The sequence below is a fragment of the Terrapene carolina genome, unplaced genomic scaffold, assembly GCF_002925995.2.
Source record: "Terrapene carolina triunguis isolate 2854851 unplaced genomic scaffold, T_m_triunguis-2.0 Scaffold66, whole genome shotgun sequence".
Lineage (NCBI taxonomy): Eukaryota > Metazoa > Chordata > Testudines > Emydidae > Terrapene > Terrapene triunguis.
Genome location: NW_020664417.1, coordinates 38,244,199 through 38,263,537, shown reverse-complemented (window position 1 = coordinate 38,263,537; position 19,339 = coordinate 38,244,199). Strand labels below are relative to the sequence as shown.

Sequence of the window (19,339 nt, the reverse complement as noted above, 5' to 3'; positions counted from 1 at the left end):
TGGTCCTTGGGGTCAGGTGTCAGCCAGGTTACCCGAGCCTCTTAACCCTTTACAGGTAAAAGGATTTGGAGTCTCTGTACACAGAGAGCTGATACCCTTCCCTTTATAGTTATGACACACCCACAAGTGACTTATGTTATACCGAAGTAAGCGCTGGAGTGTACAAGCCCACAGTGTCTTCAAATTGCAGCATGGTCTAGAGAAACGTGCCTGGCAGAGTTGAGAGTCTGGGTCTGTTTCCCTATCTGTAAAAATGGCAATAATAATAATACGTACCTCACAGGAATTTACTGAGGATTAATATATGTTAAATACTTTGATCACAAAGCACTGTATAAGTGATAAATGTAATTGAAAGCTGATAGTGATGTTTGAAAGTATCCTTTATATTATTTAATTATGGGGAAAAGATGAGAACTGTCCTCTGAAGGATCACCGATGTATGTTTTTAATTCATGTAATGGCTCCTGGGTACTGTAGTGGTTGGCACTCTAGAAATGCATATTATAACACATATTTCCAACACATTAAGGACAGTGTGAAGTCTAAAATAAAACTTTGTAATTGTTTTCAAGTCAAACCATGGTGAGGTTGGCAATAGCTCGCATACATTAAAACAGCATATGCTAAGACAGGGGTGGGCAAACTTTTTGGTCCGAGGGCCACATCTGGGTGGGGAAATTGCATGCAGGGCCATGAACGTAGGGCTGGGGCAGGGGATTGGGGTGCGGGAGTGGTGCAGTGTGCAGGAAGGGGCTCAGGGCAAGGGGTTGGAGCGGAGGAGAGGTGCGGGGTGTACGCGGGGGCTCAGGGCAGGGGGTTGGAGTGCAGGAGGGGGCTCAGGGCAGGGGGTTGGGGTGCAGGAGGGATTTGGGGTGCGGGCTCCGGCCTGGTGCCGCTTACCTGGAGCGGCTCCGGGGTGGCAGCAGCACGCAGCGGGGCTCAGGCAGACTGCCTGCCCTGGTCTCGTGCCGCTCCTGGAAGCATCCGGCACCACATCCCTGCGGCCCCGGGGGGAGGAGAAGAGGGGGACAGAGGGCTCCGTGCACTGCCCTCGCCTGCGGGTACCTGCCCCGAAGCTCCCATTGGCCGTGGTTCCTCATTCCCAGCTAATGGGAGCTGCGGGGGGCGGTGCCTGCAGGCGAGGGCGACGCACAGAGCCCTCTGCCCCCTCACTCCCAGGGGTCACAGGGACGTGGTGCCGATCGCTTCCGGAAGCTGCGTGGGGCCCATGGTGCCACAGGGGTGGCAACCCCGCGGGCTGGATCCAAAGACCTGATAGGCCGGATCTGGCCCGCAGGCTGTAGTTTGCCCACTCCTGTGCTAAGAGAAATTTCTATTCCTTATACAGACTAAAAACTTTTGACTGCTCCAATTGGGGATTTCAAACATTTTTTCCTTCTGAAATTTTTCTTTTCTGTATAGTCTACTGTAGATAAGGACAGTGTCCTCCAAGGCAAAATGGCAGCTTCTGCCATTGCAGGGTACTCAATAGCAATATTCCAACTTGCCCCTTCTTCCTCAGAGGTTTTCTCTGAGAATGCTGCAAGCCTCAACTATTTTCAATTTTTATTCAGTCTCTTTACTTGAAAACAATTGGTTTGACTGTCTTTAAAGTAACTGTTATTTTATTAAGTATTCCAAAAAGAGCACTCAGGCTCCATAAAATGGTACCTGTATCCTTAACCCTGTCAAACAAGAGATGTGAACATCTGAGTGACTAGGAAGATTAGACCCAGTGACGTAATCTGGTCCAATAATTCCTTTAAGAGGCTCTTCTTTTATCCGTGATACCAATGTTGAATAAACCATTCTCTGTGATTCGGATGGAGGGGTATATGACAATTCATCAGTAGATCTGAGAGTAAAATATATTTCATTTTAAGCTATGCATTTCATTTGCAGTATACCTCAAAATGCACAAAAACAAAGAATATTATTTCAAAATGAAGTATCTTAATTTTTACATAAATTGATATAGTCATATTCTACAAAGAAAAAATGGGAAACATTTTATTTACAATGAGCATATTTAAATCATAGTACTTTTATTATGATAACTTTATGTTTCACACGTACTTGTTGACTAACTGAATACAAGCTCTCCAAGCATCTAGTTCCTCAGAAAGATGTTCAATTTTCAGGGGTACAGATACCTCCCGTCGTTTTAAAAGCTGACTAAAAAAAGAAATAAAAACTAATTAAAATATCTTCCCACAGAAAAAAATTAAATCAAGAAAATATACATTGTTAGAATTGAAGGGAAAAGAAGCTAGAAATTAGCAATATGAATCTGTCTTTGAGTAAATGTTGAATTGACCATAAAATTGGATATTTTTGCTATACCACTAGAGTTAAATTTAGGAATTATTAGTTTTTATATTTTCATATATAATTATCTTGATTTAACTGCAGAGTTTTCCTTTGAAGTCTATTTTTAAGGCTATATATGCTTTTTTTTTAAAAATGACAGTTATTGAATCTTATAGGAATTGTGTGCCTTGATACGTATTACTGACTGGTGTATGCTGAAATGATAAATACAATATCTGAGGATGTTGGAGGGCTAAGTGGATCAGTGTAATGTGATTTAGCACAATATCTGAAACAACCTTGTCTTGTCTGAGTACATGTGGAAATAGGAATTTTCAGAAAACTAACACTGGACCTAATTTTACATAAACCAGAGCAAGAAAAGAGGGACAGCTTTTCAGTTTACTCAGTCCCTGATTCTACAAGCATGCATGTACTTATGTTTAAGCATATATACAGGGCCATCTGACTTTACTGGGACATCTCATGTGCTTATGTGCTTTGTTGGATTGGAGCATAAAAAGCTATGAGGTCAGATTGTCATGGATTTTATAGGTCTTGCAGGGTCAGGCTAAAGAAATACAGCTTTAGAGGGTCCTTGTTCTCCTGAAACCTACATGGATTCTGTGAGTCCCAGGACGCCTCAAAGCTTGATGTCTTAAGTGTCACAAATAGATTATTACTAACCTATTTTTCCTTAGCTTCTTGTTTCTCTTATAAAAGAGAATATCTCATCCTGTTATTATTTCCCAAATCAATTTCAGTCAAATAAAATTATAAAGTACAATTGATAACTTATGATAAAGCAAGGAGAAGATCTAGAATATCTATTTACTTATAAAAAACAATCTTTTCTTTCAGGACCACACAGTTTGACTGAGGCCCAAATTCTGTTTTCAGGCTGACCTTGTGCCTGTGCAATGCAAGAAGCCAATGGAGCTCTGGGTGAGCATAGGAGTACATCCACATGTGCTCATTGCAGGAATGGGACTTTAGATTGATAAGCTTCTGGGGGCAGGGGCTCTCTCTTATTATGTATCATAATCCTGACGAAGGCTCCTGGGTGCTACTGCAGTGCAAATAGGTATATAATTAATATTACCTTGTGTATTCATAAAGTGCAGGTACAATGCTAGCATACTGTCTTCTAATAGCAAGTAAAGCACCAGCGTAACCAGACAATATCAGCAGCTCATTCCGAACTCTAAAAATAGAAAAGGATCAAAAGTAATCAGAGTTTTCAATCATCTGTAGAAACTTTAAACAGACTATTACTCTACTAAATAATTTTAAATATTGCTTGATCTGTGAATTTCTGTAGGGAATGTGTGTGCTGCCTGGCTGATTACATTTAAGTTCTAAACCAGATATCTGTAAACTACACTTCATCTGCTCAACACTGATTCCATTTATTGATTTTTATTTTTTCTTATGCTTCAGAATAAAAAGTGCCACACATGGACTCTGAGCATTTTCAGTTATTTAAAATAAATGCAAGTACAAATTTCAGCCAGCTCACTCCTTTCAGCAGGCTGCAGCTCCACATACAAACAATATCATCCCCACATATTAGCCAGTACTTCAGTCCTCTCTTCAAAAGCAGGGGCCATGGTTACAGGGCAAGTTGCACTTTAGATCCCTGGCTCCCCTGCACCCATCTCCAGGGTGGAATCCAGTGTTCCAATCACTTTGGTACTGGATCTCTGGGTTGCAGCATCTGTTTCTCAAGAGTGTTAACATGACAGAGTCAGCTGGGTTTGGCACCTGTAAACTCTTTACCTCCAGGAGCCTGCAACAGCAGCCAAAAAAAGTGATAAAAACAACTTCTTCGAAAGAAAGCATAACATATTCATTCACTCAAAAGGTACAGATTATGCGGAGCAAAGGGTAAAAACGAAGGCCTATATGTCTATTTCCCTTTACCTAGCTCTTAACATTTCCTTACAAGCTTTGATAAATTCATTAATCTCTGAGTTAGGAGAAACAGCCTGCTTGCTGCAGCTTCTCTCTCTCTCTATCAGAGACTCTCCACCAGGCAGCCTTTGATATCTCACACCTCCCCTTCTTTGTTCCACCAGGGTCTTTTAGACCAGTGTTGTTCAATGACGAGTCTGTGGACCGACACCAGTCCCTAAAATCTCCCTGACACACTTTAGAAAGGCAGCAAGATGGTCCCTGGTATCAAAAAGGTTGAAAATGCTGTTTTAGAGTATGTCTACACTACAGTAAAACTCCCGAGGCTCAGGCTGTGGGACCCTCCCCCCTTGCAGGGTCCCAGACCCCACGCTCCAATCTGAGCCTGAACATCTACCACTGCAATTTTATAGCCCCGCAGCCTGAGCCCTGCAAGCCTGTCAGCTGCCACAGGCCAGCTGTGGGTGCCTGATTGCAGCATAGACAAACTCTTAAAGGTTTAGTATCCCCTTTGATTGTAGGCTTAGATCTGGGAAATGTAATCCTGGCTAGCCTGGATGGAGGTGTACAGGGGCAATCCCCAATTAATAGCTTCCCCCATTATTCCCTTAAGGAGCCTTTTCTCCATCTTTGTTTTGCTTCCTATTTGCTTCCCCCCACAAAAGCCTCCTCTGATTTTATGCAGTCAGGCAGGATAATGTCAATTAGGCAAACTGAATGCATTATATCATATTTATAACCAGTAATAAAACTCCCACATTCTCTAAACCAGGCAAAACATTTAGGCCTTGTCTACACTACACTGCTTTTAGCGACACAGCCGTGTCGCTAAAAATCGGGCAGTGTAAACGCTGTTTGTCGGCACTTTTGCCAACAAAATACTTCCTCCCCTAGGAGCGGGGTTCTCGTTGTCAACAGGAGAGCACTTCTGCCAACAATGAGCTGTTTACACTGCCACTTGCTGCTGCAACTTTTGTCTTTCGGGGCGGGGGGTGAGGCTTTTTAAGCACCTGTGAATGACAAAAGTTTTGTCATTCAATTGGCAGTGTAGACAAAGCCTAGGCACTGCAGCATACTCCTTAAGTCCTTAACTCCAGGCATTTCAGATCAGCAGCAGGAGGGCATACCAGAGCTCTGGGGCTCTTATGGAGAATGCTCTCTGTTATGCAGAGGAGGATTTACCATCAGTGTCTCTGGTGATCATGATTGCAACAATGGCTTTGTCTACACTGGCAAGTGAATGACAAAACTTTTGTCGTTCAAAGGTGTTAAGAAATCACCCCTTCCTCCCCTCCCCCGAAAGACAAAAGTTTTGTCAAGGAAAAGCACCGGTGTGAAGAGTGCTTTGTCGGCAGGAGCGCTCTCCTGCCGACAAAGCTACTGCCGCTCGTTGGGGTGGAAGTTTTTTGTAGGCAGGAAAGAACTCTCTTGCTGACAAAAAGCAGCTACACTGCGTGCGCGCCTTTTAGCAGCACGGCTTCTAGCACACAGCCGTGTCACTAAAAGCTGCGTAGTGTAGACAAAGCCAGTGTATCATGAAGATAGAGGTGCTCAACTACACTTTGGCTATTTAAGGCTTTATAAGTTCAAGCCAATACCTTAAAATCTATCTGCAGAGCCACGTGCTCTCTACAGAATGGCCTAGTTATCAACCAGACAGCTACCTTCTGCACCAGTTCCAGCTGCCTATTAAATTTAAGATGTATCCCCCACAGAGTGCACTGAGATAGTCTAACCTTGCAGTGACACAGGCATGAATGATAGTAGCTATATCTGAATTTGAAAGAGTATGTCATACTCATCTGGCCAGAGGTAGATAGTAAAACACCTTTTTGATCATGACAGTCACTTCTAAATGCAGTTATTGGTCTAGCCAGACTCTAGTTATTTAACAACGGCAGCTGAACACCCTCACTCTTTGGTGCAAATAAAATCTCCACTAACTCTTCGGGTTGTTCTCTCAACCTACCAGCATCACCTGTCTTGTCTGGATTGAGCCTCAGCCAGCTTGCTCTCATCCATGCCCCAATTTCACCTATACACTGCATTAGTCTCTCAACAGCTCCAGCTTGGTCATTTGAATTGGAGACCTAAAACTTAAGGTAATTAGCCAGAAAACAATGCCATCTGAGTCTCTTCACTAACTCCTTTAATAGGCCAGATATACACATTGATACAAGAGGGGCAATAAGATGGAATCCTGCAGGACCCTACATGAGAGTGCCCTTACAGTTGACAAATAATTGCCTATTACAACTCTTTGGGTCTTCTCAGCTAGAAAAAGCAACCTCCACCCAGCTATTCCTGCCTGAGACAAAAGATGGGTCAGCAACACTTCATGATCAGCAGTTTCAAAGGCAGCTGACAGATCTAAAAGTCCAAGAATACCTGATCATTGTTACCTCAAAGGGAAAATTAAATGCAAGAAGTGCAGCCTGTGTACTAAACCCAGGTTTATGTCCATTTTGACTAGAGTGTCAAGGAGTTCTGAGGAAGCTAGATACTGTGATAGTGGTCTCACCACAACCTTCTTGACTACCCAAAATAGGGAATGCACAGGTTGTGGCCTGAAGTTCTCACAACACCTTCATCAATTCAGTGAAACTCAACCAGAAAAGATCTTGCATTTATCCCTTCAAGATCCTGCTCTGCTACTACAGATGCAGATAAGCTGGCCTGAATCTGAATTTAGGACCTAACCTTCAGTCGCAACATTTGCAAAACACCCATTGGTTCAAAGGAAGTTTGCCCATGTTAGGGCTGATGGATTAGATCATATAGTTGTATTTGTTATTTTTATTCAGCTGGGTAAGCTGAGAGCTATGTTGTAAAGATATCCAAGTGATTGCTAGCTGTAGGAAAGAAGTAGAACACATGACTGAAAACAAGGAGAAAGAGTAATCTTTAAAAAAAGAGGGAAGCCTCAGTTTTATAGTCATGGGAAACATACTCACTCACTACATTTATGCAGCACTAATCTTTCAGTGCGTATATAGCTTAGAAGATCAAGAAAGGGACACACTGAATCCAAAGTCCAATCTGAGCTACTGATTTGTTCTGTTGAAAAATACAAACAAAAAATGAAAATGGTAAATACCAAAGCAGAAAGAAGCCAAACAAATGACTATATTGAGATCAGGTTCTTCCATTCACAAGCCTACCTTTAATATATTGAATGCCAAGAGGAAGGGCTCTTTCTGGTTCTGTACTTAACAAATAGTATTTTATGGTTTCAAATATGTCTCCATTTGCCTGAGCAGTCTCTGCTAGCTGCATACATTCTTCTACACCTGGTAGATTACACTGGAAAACAAAGGTTTTACACAAGAAATAAATAGTTTTGTTTGAACAAGGTTAGGTTCAAGAAACTACGGAAGTTCCCATAAAGCATAACAAAAACAGATTTTCTCTGATATGAAGAAAAGATCATTCTCTTTATTTAAAGGTAATAAAGATTTTTTCACGGACGTGTATCACTAGGAGAGTACACTTTAATCCCCTCTATAGGGGTGCATACTGGTAGAGTCAGTACGCCAAATGTCTGGTGAATGTCAGCCTAGGCATCTAAGAACTTCGTGAGGTCTTTCTGTGACAAACCCACTGTTTAAAGAAGTCACTAGATGAGCAGTTAGAGTCAAAAGTAAAGCAGTCAGAGGAAGAAGACTCTTCCAGACTACAGAGGAAGTCTGCCAGGCAAAGGAGCCAATGGGCACCAGATGCAGTACCACAGAGATCAGGATAGTGGGGGAAGGAGGGATTCTTTAATATGACTTCAGAGAGAAGGGGACTATAAGCCCTATTTACAGGCGACTCTTATGACCATGAGCAATTAGAAACATTCTACCCTGGGGGGAATCCAGATTCTTATGGACAGAGGATCTGGCCTTAGTTTGCTACTGCACACATAATAAGAACAGCCACCACCAAGCTCTTACCATCAGCAGATTTCCAAGTGCTTTATAGAGGAGGTAAATCTCATTATTCTCATTTTATAAATGTGGAAACGGAGACACAGAGAAGTGAACGTGACTTACCCACAGTCACCCAGCAGGCCTGTAGCAGAGCTGGGAATAGAACCTATGTCTCCTGAGTCCCAGTCCAGTCTGATGGTCACTACATCAAACTGCCTTTATAGCATACCAGAAACCAAATACACATTTCTTATTGTGCATAAACTGATGGTAAAAGTCTTATGCAGATTAAACACAGAACAAAAATGGATATGAGAGATAATACAAAATATTATTAATATACAAAATAATATTCATAAGTGTTATGAATTTATCTACATATTAAGAAACAAAATCAATACATAACCTTATTTTACTATTAAAGTAAATGTTTGTTTTTATTAATAAAAGTCTCTTAAATGTACCTTTTCATGTAGGTCATTTATCTCTGCTGTGGATCCAGGATAGAAAGCACATAGCTTTACTAATTGCAATTCATTATTGGGAGTCATCATGAGAAGATCTGCTGCCAAGTCCCTGTGCAAACAGAAAGTGTACTCTCAACGACATGTAATGGTGGAGATGCAGTGTCAGAGGTAGGACTGTTTTCTTTACACTTGCCTTTCCTCTTACACTGAAGAAATATGTGTTGTTGCTGGGGGAATGGAAAAGGGGAATCAGTCCAGTAATAACGGCTTATGAGGAGAGTATTGCCTCTTTTTGCCCTAGTTCAACTCCAGGAAGTTGGTAAGGCACAAAGCTCCCAGAACTTCATGAAATCAACATTAGTCAGCACTAAAACTCACAGAAAAGTGTCTTGTAATTACAAGATGGGATTTCAAAACACGGAACAGGGATACATTTTCAGCCCACTGCAGATGGATTTGCCATTTATGAGAATCTCACTGCTGAAAATACATCCTTTATTATTTTTACTTCATCTCACATAAAAAAGCTTATAGGGAATATTTATTTAAGAAATAATTAACACAGCAAGATTTTAAATAGTTATTTTATTCAGTGCCCAATACTTCCTTATCTTGGCTCCTGCTCTTTCCCCAGTGTTCTGTGCCTATTCCTTGCACCACTACAAGCACCAAATACACATTACTCCAGGTTTGAACAACACTTCACTTGTTACCCAGGGAATGTAGCTGTTAGCCATAAAATTTAGCCTCTTCATCAGCACAGCTATCTCTGACTGATGTTCCTGAGTCTACAATCCCCACATTTGTTTTGCCAGTAATTGTAATTATTCATTAATTAGGCCAGAACTGAATACACAGGAACTGAAGCAGGAGTGACACCTATGGGAAATATGGGGAAATGCACAATTTAGCCTCAAGCAAATACAGATTGAGGCCATTCTCCACACACACACATTTCCACAGAACATCAAGTATGTGTCGGGACTGTTACCATCGGCCAAAGAGCATAATGCACCTGGAGGTGAAGCAAGGTTGCCCTTCATTCCCTGCACTCTAACTCATATTGGAGAAAAGGGCCATTTTGGTTCAAATGCTCCTCAAATGGGGTGCAATGTCTTCTTGTTGAATTTTGGTACTATATACTTTAATGGGAATAGAGAGGCTGGCATGTCCTAGTCATTATTCTGCCATTTTCTAATCACTCCCTTCCAGTGAGGGGTGCTTTTTCTTTTTCCAGCTCTACTTGATTTAGAATAGTTCTAATACCTTTAAGGTAGGACCCTAAATGTGCATTCAGTTAAAAACAGAGTGATACAAATCCCCATATTTTTATTCTTCTAGTTTGTTTACTCTTCACTCGCAGAGTTTATGTGGTCACTTGAAAATGTTAGTGAATTGTTGCTTTGTAAACAACTTCTGCCCATCTACCATTCTTCAAAACATTTATATACATATTTTATCAACCCTAGAAAAAAAACAAAGAACATAGTTTAAGGTTATTTTTAGTCTATGCTAAAATCATAGAGCTTCAATGGATTTTTTAGAATCTCTCTCTTTAGAAACAACAAAGTACCTGTATCCAAGAGATGGAAAGCTAAAAGGAAGATATTGAAACAGTAATGAGCAAAAAAAAAAAAAAAAAAAAAAAAAAAAAAAGTTTTTGTTTACTATATAGGGGACAAATTAATGAATAAACAGCACTACCACTCCAACAAGAATATAAATTTGGCTTGGGAAACAGCAGCAGCAAATTATACCAACAGCTTGATTCTAACCCCCCTTGCAAAACTAAATCAACAAGCTATTTGGAATATCAGCTTGTGTCATTCAACATATAATAGCTAATTTTCCAAGATACGCAGAAGCCATATCCAGAATACAACCTTTGTGGGATCCTGAAATGGCTTTCAAGATCTGTTCCTAAAAACTGTTTCCATAACATGGCTTTGCTGGCATGTACTGGCCTAAGTAGTTAGGGAAAAACTGTTTTTAAAAAAAAGTTGGTAGAAGTTAGTTGAGACCATACATTGAAAATAACTGTTTAAAACAAAGGTCTCTGTCATCCAAAACTGTGTTACCTGAAATGTTTTTCAAGAACCAATCTTGAAAAGAAATTCAGGATCTAGCAAAAATAGTGCAGCTGAGGCCAGTGAAGTAGGAGTTAAGCTTTCAATAAATAAATATTATTACGATTCATCTAAGGGAAAGAAGTGCCATTTTAGGAGTGGTAGGAGGTGATAGGCACAAACCAAAACTAAGCTGACATTATCAAACATTCAAAATAATTTCCCCAATATATTTTGTGTTTGTTTTTGAGAGAATACCACTGGACGAATGTATAGTAAAATGTTCCATCAATAACCTATTTCATTATCAGTTAATCAGGGATGGTCCGGTATTCTGAGAAATGCACTATAGTAAAATAAGAGTGTTTCAGAATAGTGGGTATTTCTAAATTTAGATTAAGTTATGGAAAAGTAAAGATTTCTAATGGTAAAGGGAGTTCCATATATGTTAGAAAAGCCAGGATCTCTGCTTCTCTCTATAATGAGATATAGGTATAGCATAGGTACACCTCTACCCCGATATAACGCGACCCAATATAACATGAATTCAGATATAACACGGTAAAGCAGTGCTCGGGGGGGGGGAGGGGGGGGGGGCTGCGTGCTCCGGCGGATCAAAGCAAGTTCAATATAACGTGGTTTCACCTATAACGCGGTAAGATTTTTTGGCTCCCGAGGACAGCGTTATATCGAGGTAGAGGTGTATTTACTATTGCTATTTTGAAGTATCTGAAAGGGGTGGTGAACTGTATTGCAGCAGTCTCTGGCTAAAAATTGGTGCAACAACTGTAAGTCTGAACATTGAGTTTACAAAGACTATACAATGTACACACAACTGTTGTCCCAGGAATATTACAAGCACTGGTTGTATTAACTGGGATGAGGTCTTTAGCTCAATGCAATGGTTTCTTCTAAGGGCCTGTCTATATGAACAATTAGATGTAGCAACATGGTGTGTGAATCTACCCTGCTACCCTTCTGTGGTTTAACTGTTCCTGTGCACCCTGCTGACATGCATTAACAGTTTGTTAGAGTGCTTTCAGCTAGTCCCATTTCAAAGTAGACTAGATCAAAGTGCACTAATGAACTGCTAATATGAATCATCAGGGTACATACAAAAAGAATGAGGAGTACTCGTGGCACCTTAGAGACTAACAAATTTATTTGAGCATAAGCTTTCGTGGGCTAAAACCCACTTCATTGGATGCGTGCAGTGGAAAATACAGTAGGAAGATATATATACACAGAGAACATGAAAAAATGGGTGTTGCCATACCAACTGTCATTATACAAAGTAAAAACTGTTTCCCCATGCTAATTTCTTTTCCCCTACTGTTACTCACACCTTCTTGTCAACTGTTGGAAATGGACCATCCTGATTATCACGACAAAAGTTTTTTTTTCTCCTGCTGATAATAGCTCACCTAATAGCTCACCTTAATTAATTACTCTCATTACAGTTGATATGGCAACACCCATTTTTTCATGTTCTCTGTGTATATATATCTTCCTACTGTATTTTCCACTGCATGCATCTGATGAAGTGGGTTTTAGCCCACGAAAGCTTATGCTCAAATAAATTTGTTAGTTTCTAAGGTGCCACGAGTACTCCTCGTTCTTTTTGCTGATACAGACTAACACGGCTACCACTCTGAAACCTGTCATCAGGGTACATACAGTTAGACCTCAGCAGGTGAGTGCAGAATAGATTCACAGCCTCAGCTTTGTGGCAGTCTAATTGTTTGTGTAGACAATCCCTAAGTGTGCATGGGAAAGTTACAAGCGTTACAATTGTACCATTTCATCTGTCTTCCTAATTCTGTCTGCAGTGTTTCTTGTTCACAATTTACACAAAAGCAACTGTGCCCACAATGATGGTGTGTCCTACAGAATAAGAATCACCAGGAATCTCAGAATGCAGCGATTCAACTACTATTGTAAGATGTGTTGCATGTGAACATGTCAGAACAGTTTTGTCAAAATTTTTGCTGGCTGACATGCCAAACCATTGTAAAGACAAGAGCCATAAACCAATCATTTTATGCAATCAATGTTCCTGCAACGGTTTCCTTGATTAAACTAGACCTACTCTTCTGTGGAAAGGAGCTCAACTAGGCTACTCTTGGTGTATCTCTAACTGGGTGATCAAATACCAACTTTGACAGCAAAACTAAAACTTAGATCCTTTTAAAAACAGATTGACTGTCCCACGTTAATTCCTATTTCTCTAAACAGAATACAAATCCTAAAATCATGCCTAAAGCTGTTCCTGCACATGGCATCATCTTTTCCTCCCATTATATGTTGTGCTCTCTATCACAGAACGATAAGCCAAAATTATACCCTGCCACAGTAAAACCAATGCATGGAGGACAATGTAATACAGGACCTTGTGAAATTTCTGCTGGATGACACAAAGGCATGGCCTCCTTCTCCTGGGGGAAGTCAAACAGCAATTCCGTGGTATCTTAATAACTTCTCATCTCTCCTAGCTATATTTCCAGTGCCATGCTAAATTACCCCTCTCCCTCCTGGGTGTTTATGCCTTACAATCCTTTTAAATACCACATCACAAATTTTTATCTAAGCTGCTGTTCACTCTTCACCTATGGATCGCTTTTGGCCTTACTTCTTCCAAGTGACTTTTGTTAAGTTTCTTCCGCCGAGTGACTATTTTCACTCACTTTTATTAAATTAGTTTTAATTTCTTGATTTGGGGCAAGTGAAGGAGCTTTACCTGTTCAAATAGAAGTTAAGAGTTTAGTAATCATTGTGGAAACACTGCATCTGCTTACTTATTTACAATACGTGTGTGTGTGTGTGTGTGTGTGTGTGTGTGTGTGTTTTCTGAGATTAATGAGGAATTAAGGAACATTTGGGTTCTTTATGTATTACCGGTCTGATACTGCTATTCTTGTTTAAGCAAAACTCCATCTGCCTTTAATAGGTTTGCCTGAATAAAAACGTCAGTATAAGGGGCTATATGTCATTTGGCATACTATTTCTCTGCATTAAATGTTCCAGATCTCACCATCTCTAGCTGGTGTATATTAAATGATATCTCAATTTCTATCTCATTTCTGCCTGCATCTGTCTTATAGAGCTACAGAGGATTCCAAATGATAGCTTTATTCATATCATCCTATGGACTTCTGTCAGTTATAACAACTTTGTGTTTTGTTAGAAAAAAAATCTTCTTTGGAGTAAGAAATTCTTACCATGTTGTTACTGTCATACATTTTCTTGCTAGTAACTCTAGAGCATAATGTGTTGCTTGCGCTGCACTTTCTCCTAAGACAGTACCCACACTGACTGCCAACTCCAGTTCATTTCCACGAATCAGGTTTGCCATGGCAAGCTTGCTCAATAAGAAAATCATATCAGTAAGTGACACAAGCACTTTTTAGGATTCACTGTGACTAGCATGTTACATTCATTTGTGAGATTGCGCTTTCTACAGAGTGACAAAACATGCATTAATTAAATAAACTAAAACTTAAAAGTTCTGCCTCTGAGAGGACTCAATAATTGTCTACCACATATCTCTGATCTTTTTATGAACAGAACTGCTTTCCTTTGGCCCAAATTCTAAAATCATCCTTTGTCCTGCCAAATCGTCTAGAAAACAAATATAAATTAACATTGTTTCAATAGAATCTACTATTGTCAGTTCCCAGCACAGACTGCAGGGGTGGGAGAAAACATGCTGCCCCCTGCTCCTGAGCCCAGGAGACTTTAGAATGGAGGTGCGAGCTTCCCCATCCTCATCCCACCCTCTCCTTGGGGTAAAGAGCAGCTGAGGTGCCAGCAAGGACTGCAATGATAGGAGAGGCCACAAGACCTTTAAACTCTTCTAGTTACGCTGTAACATAGGCACCGCCTAATGGTCTGCTTTCTCTCCTCATCGCCCACTATCTTGGAATATATTTCTGTGTGGAGGCCAGAGTGGAAAAAGGACACAATGGTACAGCAATGGTGGAGCACCGGGACAGAGCGAGAGAGAGAGAGATGATGGTGATGGTTTGAAGTAAGGTAAATTAAAAAATAAACTAACCAAAAAGAAATGTATTTTTAACATTTTGTGTATATGTTGTCTATTACTGTTTGCCTGTCTTGCCTATTTAGAGTGCAAGTCTTGTATTTTCCTGTATGTTTTCACACCATGTAGCACAATAAGATCCCTATTCTTACTGGGGCAACACAGCAATACAAATACTAAACACTAATATTTCTATTTCCCTATATTTAGAACTTATATTTATTCATATAATATTACATAAAATAATTTTTCTTTGCCTAAAAGTGATATCCTGGCCACACTGAAGTCAATGGGAGTTTTGTCATTGACTTTCATGGGGCCAGGATTTCACTCTATCAATGAGAATGAATAAAAAGTCATACTAAATGCAAATAATATATTTTTAAAATTACATAAATGTAGTCTGTTTTAGAAAATATGCTACAGCTTTCAATATAAAAAATAACCTACTATTGGTCTTTTCCTCTGTACAGAATAAAGAAAAAATATTACCTCAATATTCTCAACAGCTAGATGGCAACACGCTGCAAGCACTGCACGGCCATCCTGGAAATACCACTCTGCCAGTTCTTTACTGACTCTGTGGAGGAGTCTGAAACAACAAAACAGGAATTCTGCAAGAACACTTCTAAAGTTAATAACGAAAGCACCTGCAATCTTTATAAGTAAGGGAACCGAATGCGGTTGAGCACACTAACAACTCAACCAGAGAAGTTACTGACCCACTTTATTAAGATTATTCATCTTATTAACAGCACTAGACTTCAGCAACACAATCAGACCAAGCTATTTTTTGGTTCCTGGATTTTGACTGCATCAAAGTGGAGGACTAGAAACACAAATGTATATTTCCATGTTATTGTAAGCCCCTTGGGGCTGAGACCATCTTTTTGTTCTGTGCTTGTACAGAACCTAGCCTGGTTCTGGTCCATGACTAGTGCTCCTAAAGTTATACAAATACTAGGGCTGTCAATTAATCGCAGTTAACTCACGCGATTAACTCAAAAAAATTAATCGCGATTAATCGCAGCTTTAATCGCACCATTAAACAATAGAATATCAATTGAAAGTAGAAGTAGGACTGAGTGGACTTGTAGGCTCTAAAGTTTTACATTATTTTGGTTTTGAGTGCAGTTATGTAACAAAAATATCTACATTTGTAAGTTGCACTTTCACCATTAAGAGATTGCTCTACAGTACTTGTATGAGGTGAATTGAAAAATACTATTTCTTTTGTTTATCATTTTTACAGTGCAAATACTTGTAACCAAAAATAAATATAAAGTGAGCACTGTGCACTTTGTATTCTGTGTTGTAATTGAAATCAATATATTTGAAAATGTAGAAAACATACAAAAATATTTAAATAAATGGTATTCTGTTATTGTTTAACAGTGTGATGAATCACGATTAATATTTTTAATAATGTGATGAATCACAATTAATTTTTTTAATCGCTTGAGAACCCTAACAAATACTAAGTACTACTACTACTACTACTAATAAGCACCTGCGCATTTATAGGATGCTGATTTTACTATGTGCACATCAATACACAGCTGCACATTTGTCCTCAGAATTGGAGCAACAGCACTACATTTTTAAAAGGTCACTGTGTACATGCCAAATTTACCTGAACATCCATCTGCTTGCTCAAAAACCTGACTATGAAAATCAGATAACTGCACAAGCAAACAGATACTTGTGCTTGCACTTGCACATGCCCAGCTGTGCACGCATTACATGATTTATGTTTTTCAATGTAGGTGCAAACATGCAGGGCCGGCTCAAGGCACCAGCCCACCAAGTATGTGCTTGGGGCGGCGCCTGGAGGGGGGCGGCGTGGCGGGGCGCTCCGGCCCGAGAGCGGGGCCGCGACTGGGCTCGCCGCCCTCCCCCCGGCGCTCCGGCCGGTCGGGGAGAACGGAGGGCCCCAGCTGGGCTCGCCGCCCTCCCCCTGGCGCTCTGGCCGCCAGGGGCTCTCCGCCCTCCTCCCAGCGCTCTGGCCACCGGGGAAAGCGGAGAGCCCCAGCCGGGCTCTCCGCCCTCCTCCCGGCGCTCTGACCGCCGAGGAGAGCGGAGCCGCGGCGGGCTCACCGCCCTCCCCCCGGCGCTCCGGCCGGTCAGGGATTGCGGGCCCGCGGCCAGGCTCGGCACCCTCCCCTGCCCCCCTGAGGGGGAAGAGGGCGGCGGGTGGCAGGGGAGGGCGCCGAGCCCGGCCTAGGGCGGCAAAAAAGCCAGAGCCAGCCCTGCAAATTCATGGGTTTTATTGTGGGCATGTTCGATGGGGAGTCCACCCCACACTCTCCCTGTAGGGGTTAATGGAGGCCAGATAGACCAATAAACCTATTAGGTGGCAGACTGGGAGAATTAAGGCTGAAAGGAAAGCCCTAATTAGAGGAAGCTCATCTGTGCAGGAACAGGTAGGGCTTCTATAAAGCCAGGGAGCTGATAGCAGAGAAGAAGTGGTCTGTAGTCACTCCCTGGGTGAATAGAGGTTGTTTGGGACTATTGAGGGTAGTGCACAGTTAACTCCTTGGGAGCAGGGAGTTTAGTCAAGCACACTCACACATGAGAGAGAGTAGCAGCGGGGCATGCAGCGAGCAGCAGAAGGGGGCCTTGAACCTGGAAAGAGCTGATTCTCCAGAGTGGCTAGGAGCAGACACCACCTGCAGTGAGTGGACCCTGCGACAGCATGTCAGCTGTCACTATTTGAAAATTTGGCCATTAGTGTCCACTATGTGGCATATTCCTCTTTGGTGAAATGCAGTGTTGCCTTCGGGAGCAGGGGAGGGGTTATGGGAAATATAGAAATAATTAACCTGATGATACTTACTAAAATATGTTTTAGTAAAGTTTTAAATGTCATGAAAATTAAGAAAGTTCTGTTGGTATTAAATAACTCTAAAACGTAGTCATAACAAGCATTTCAAGCCTAATTTATCTGGAAAAATCCATTTGGAGCCAGGAGTGGACATTCACTGATGGGATCCGTTAATGCAGTAGCAGTTAGTTAATGCAGAGTCTGCTAATAATTAAGTATAGGGGAATACAAATGTCTGTTTCCTAGACTCTACACTACTGATGTCAAATCCAAATACCAAGACTTCCAGTGTAGTTATTGTCCTTGAGTGCTTTATACTCTGAACTAAAAAATTTACGGAAAAACTTAAAAAGAAGTGACTTCTCTGTAGACTCACTCATTGTAATCTTCCAAATTTCCATCAGTATTTGAAGATCCATTTGATGCTGAAAGCTGTAAGATTTGCATATTTCCCTCACAAGCTGCCTAGAAACCAACAAATTAATCCATCAACCATAAAATACTTTTGCAACCAGACAATTTGACACAGAATCCCTTTTGAAACCTGAGGGCAGTAAAGGAAACATTCTAACTAATAAACTAGTTTAGAGCAACTCTGTTCCCAGGACCTTCTTAGCCATGCAGGAGAGTAAGAGGCAGCAAGACACTCCCGCATCCCTACTGCAGTTGCAGGAGGTCTTCCCAGATTTCAGGCCCAAGTAAATATGACGGATGCTCCCTTTTCTAGAAGCAAATGGACAGGGAAAGAATGAAGAATAAGCAGAGCCATGGCTCTGCTCCTCAATATGCCTGCCAGCAGAGGTGGATGCCTGTGAAAATTCAGGGTTGCAGAAAATTACTTCCCACCTGGAGTAAGACAGGAGCAGCCCAGGACTCAGTGACAATTCCTTCCTGGACTCCACCTGGGGCAATGCAGCTATATGCCACTACACAGTCAGGGTTGAGTCAAAATGCTCAATATAGCCTTTAGTGATTTGATTGCTTACAATTGTTATTTGATTAAGCCCTCGAAACAAGAAAGGCCAACAATGCTATGAACTACAGCAAAAGCATCATGGTGATGTTTCCCGGAGCCAAACAACTAAAAAGATCAATCCTAGCTGTATTGTTTTAAGGTTCAAGGAAAATTAGGCTGTGCATGAGTATACTTCTAAGCTTTTTCCTCAACAGAATATAATAACTATTGCACAAAAGCAATGTGAACATGGGACTTTAAAAAACAAAACAAAACATGCAACAAAAATTCACAATGATTTAAGCTAAGACCACAAAAGCATTCTAGGGTAGTCAGGCCCAAGATAAAGCCTTAGGGCAATCTTACTTACTTATTTATGCATGTAAGCTCTTTAAAATCAATGGAAACCACTTGCAATGAATAAAGCAAGAGAGAGTTGACATTCAGAGGAAAAAATAGACAAAACATTCTGTCTTCTAAACATCATTTTACAGACACGATCCTACATCCCTTCTGCATCATGAGCTCAAATACAAATTTGGGGTGGCACAAAGAAGGCAAAAATGGGCAACAAATATTTTCAAAGTTGGGCTATTAGTCACACTGAACACATTAACAAAGTCAGATATTTAAAACTGTGTATTTTCTGCAATATTCTGAACTTTAGGAGCACATTTTTAGCACTTTGCTGCATAGTTTCATTGATCACATTTACTATCCTGCCTTTTTTTTTTTTTGTATTTACATTAATCAAACTATTTGTTGTGAAGATCCTCTGAAAGATAGGACAGCAATTAGAACAGTGCAGAATTATCCTAACAGGGGCCCAATCCTATACCCATTAAAATCA

At 40.8% G+C, this 19,339-nt stretch overlaps 1 protein-coding gene across 2 annotated transcripts in view; it reads right to left on the bottom strand.

The window, feature by feature from the left end:
* The window catches only part of WDR17 (WD repeat domain 17), a 76,255-nt gene that overhangs the window by 1,729 nt on the left and 55,187 nt on the right, over positions 1–19,339 (bottom strand). The window contains exons 20-30 of one of the 2 annotated variants that reach the window (XM_024194623.2): positions 17,911–17,999; positions 15,203–15,302; positions 13,890–14,029; positions 10,179–10,199; position 9,305; positions 8,603–8,734; positions 7,389–7,530; positions 7,182–7,284; positions 3,416–3,517; positions 2,080–2,178; positions 1,675–1,858 (exon numbers count right to left, since the gene is read on the bottom strand). In XM_024194623.2, coding sequence (XP_024050391.1) covers positions 1,675–1,858; positions 2,080–2,178; positions 3,416–3,517; positions 7,182–7,284; positions 7,389–7,530; positions 8,603–8,734; position 9,305; positions 10,179–10,199; positions 13,890–14,029; positions 15,203–15,302; positions 17,911–17,999 — 1,113 coding nt within the window. The remainder of the gene's footprint in view (positions 1–1,674; positions 1,859–2,079; positions 2,179–3,415; positions 3,518–7,181; positions 7,285–7,388; positions 7,531–8,602; positions 8,735–9,304; positions 9,306–10,178; positions 10,200–13,889; positions 14,030–15,202; positions 15,303–17,910; positions 18,000–19,339) is intronic. The other variant, XM_024194634.2, reaches the window with a different exon arrangement.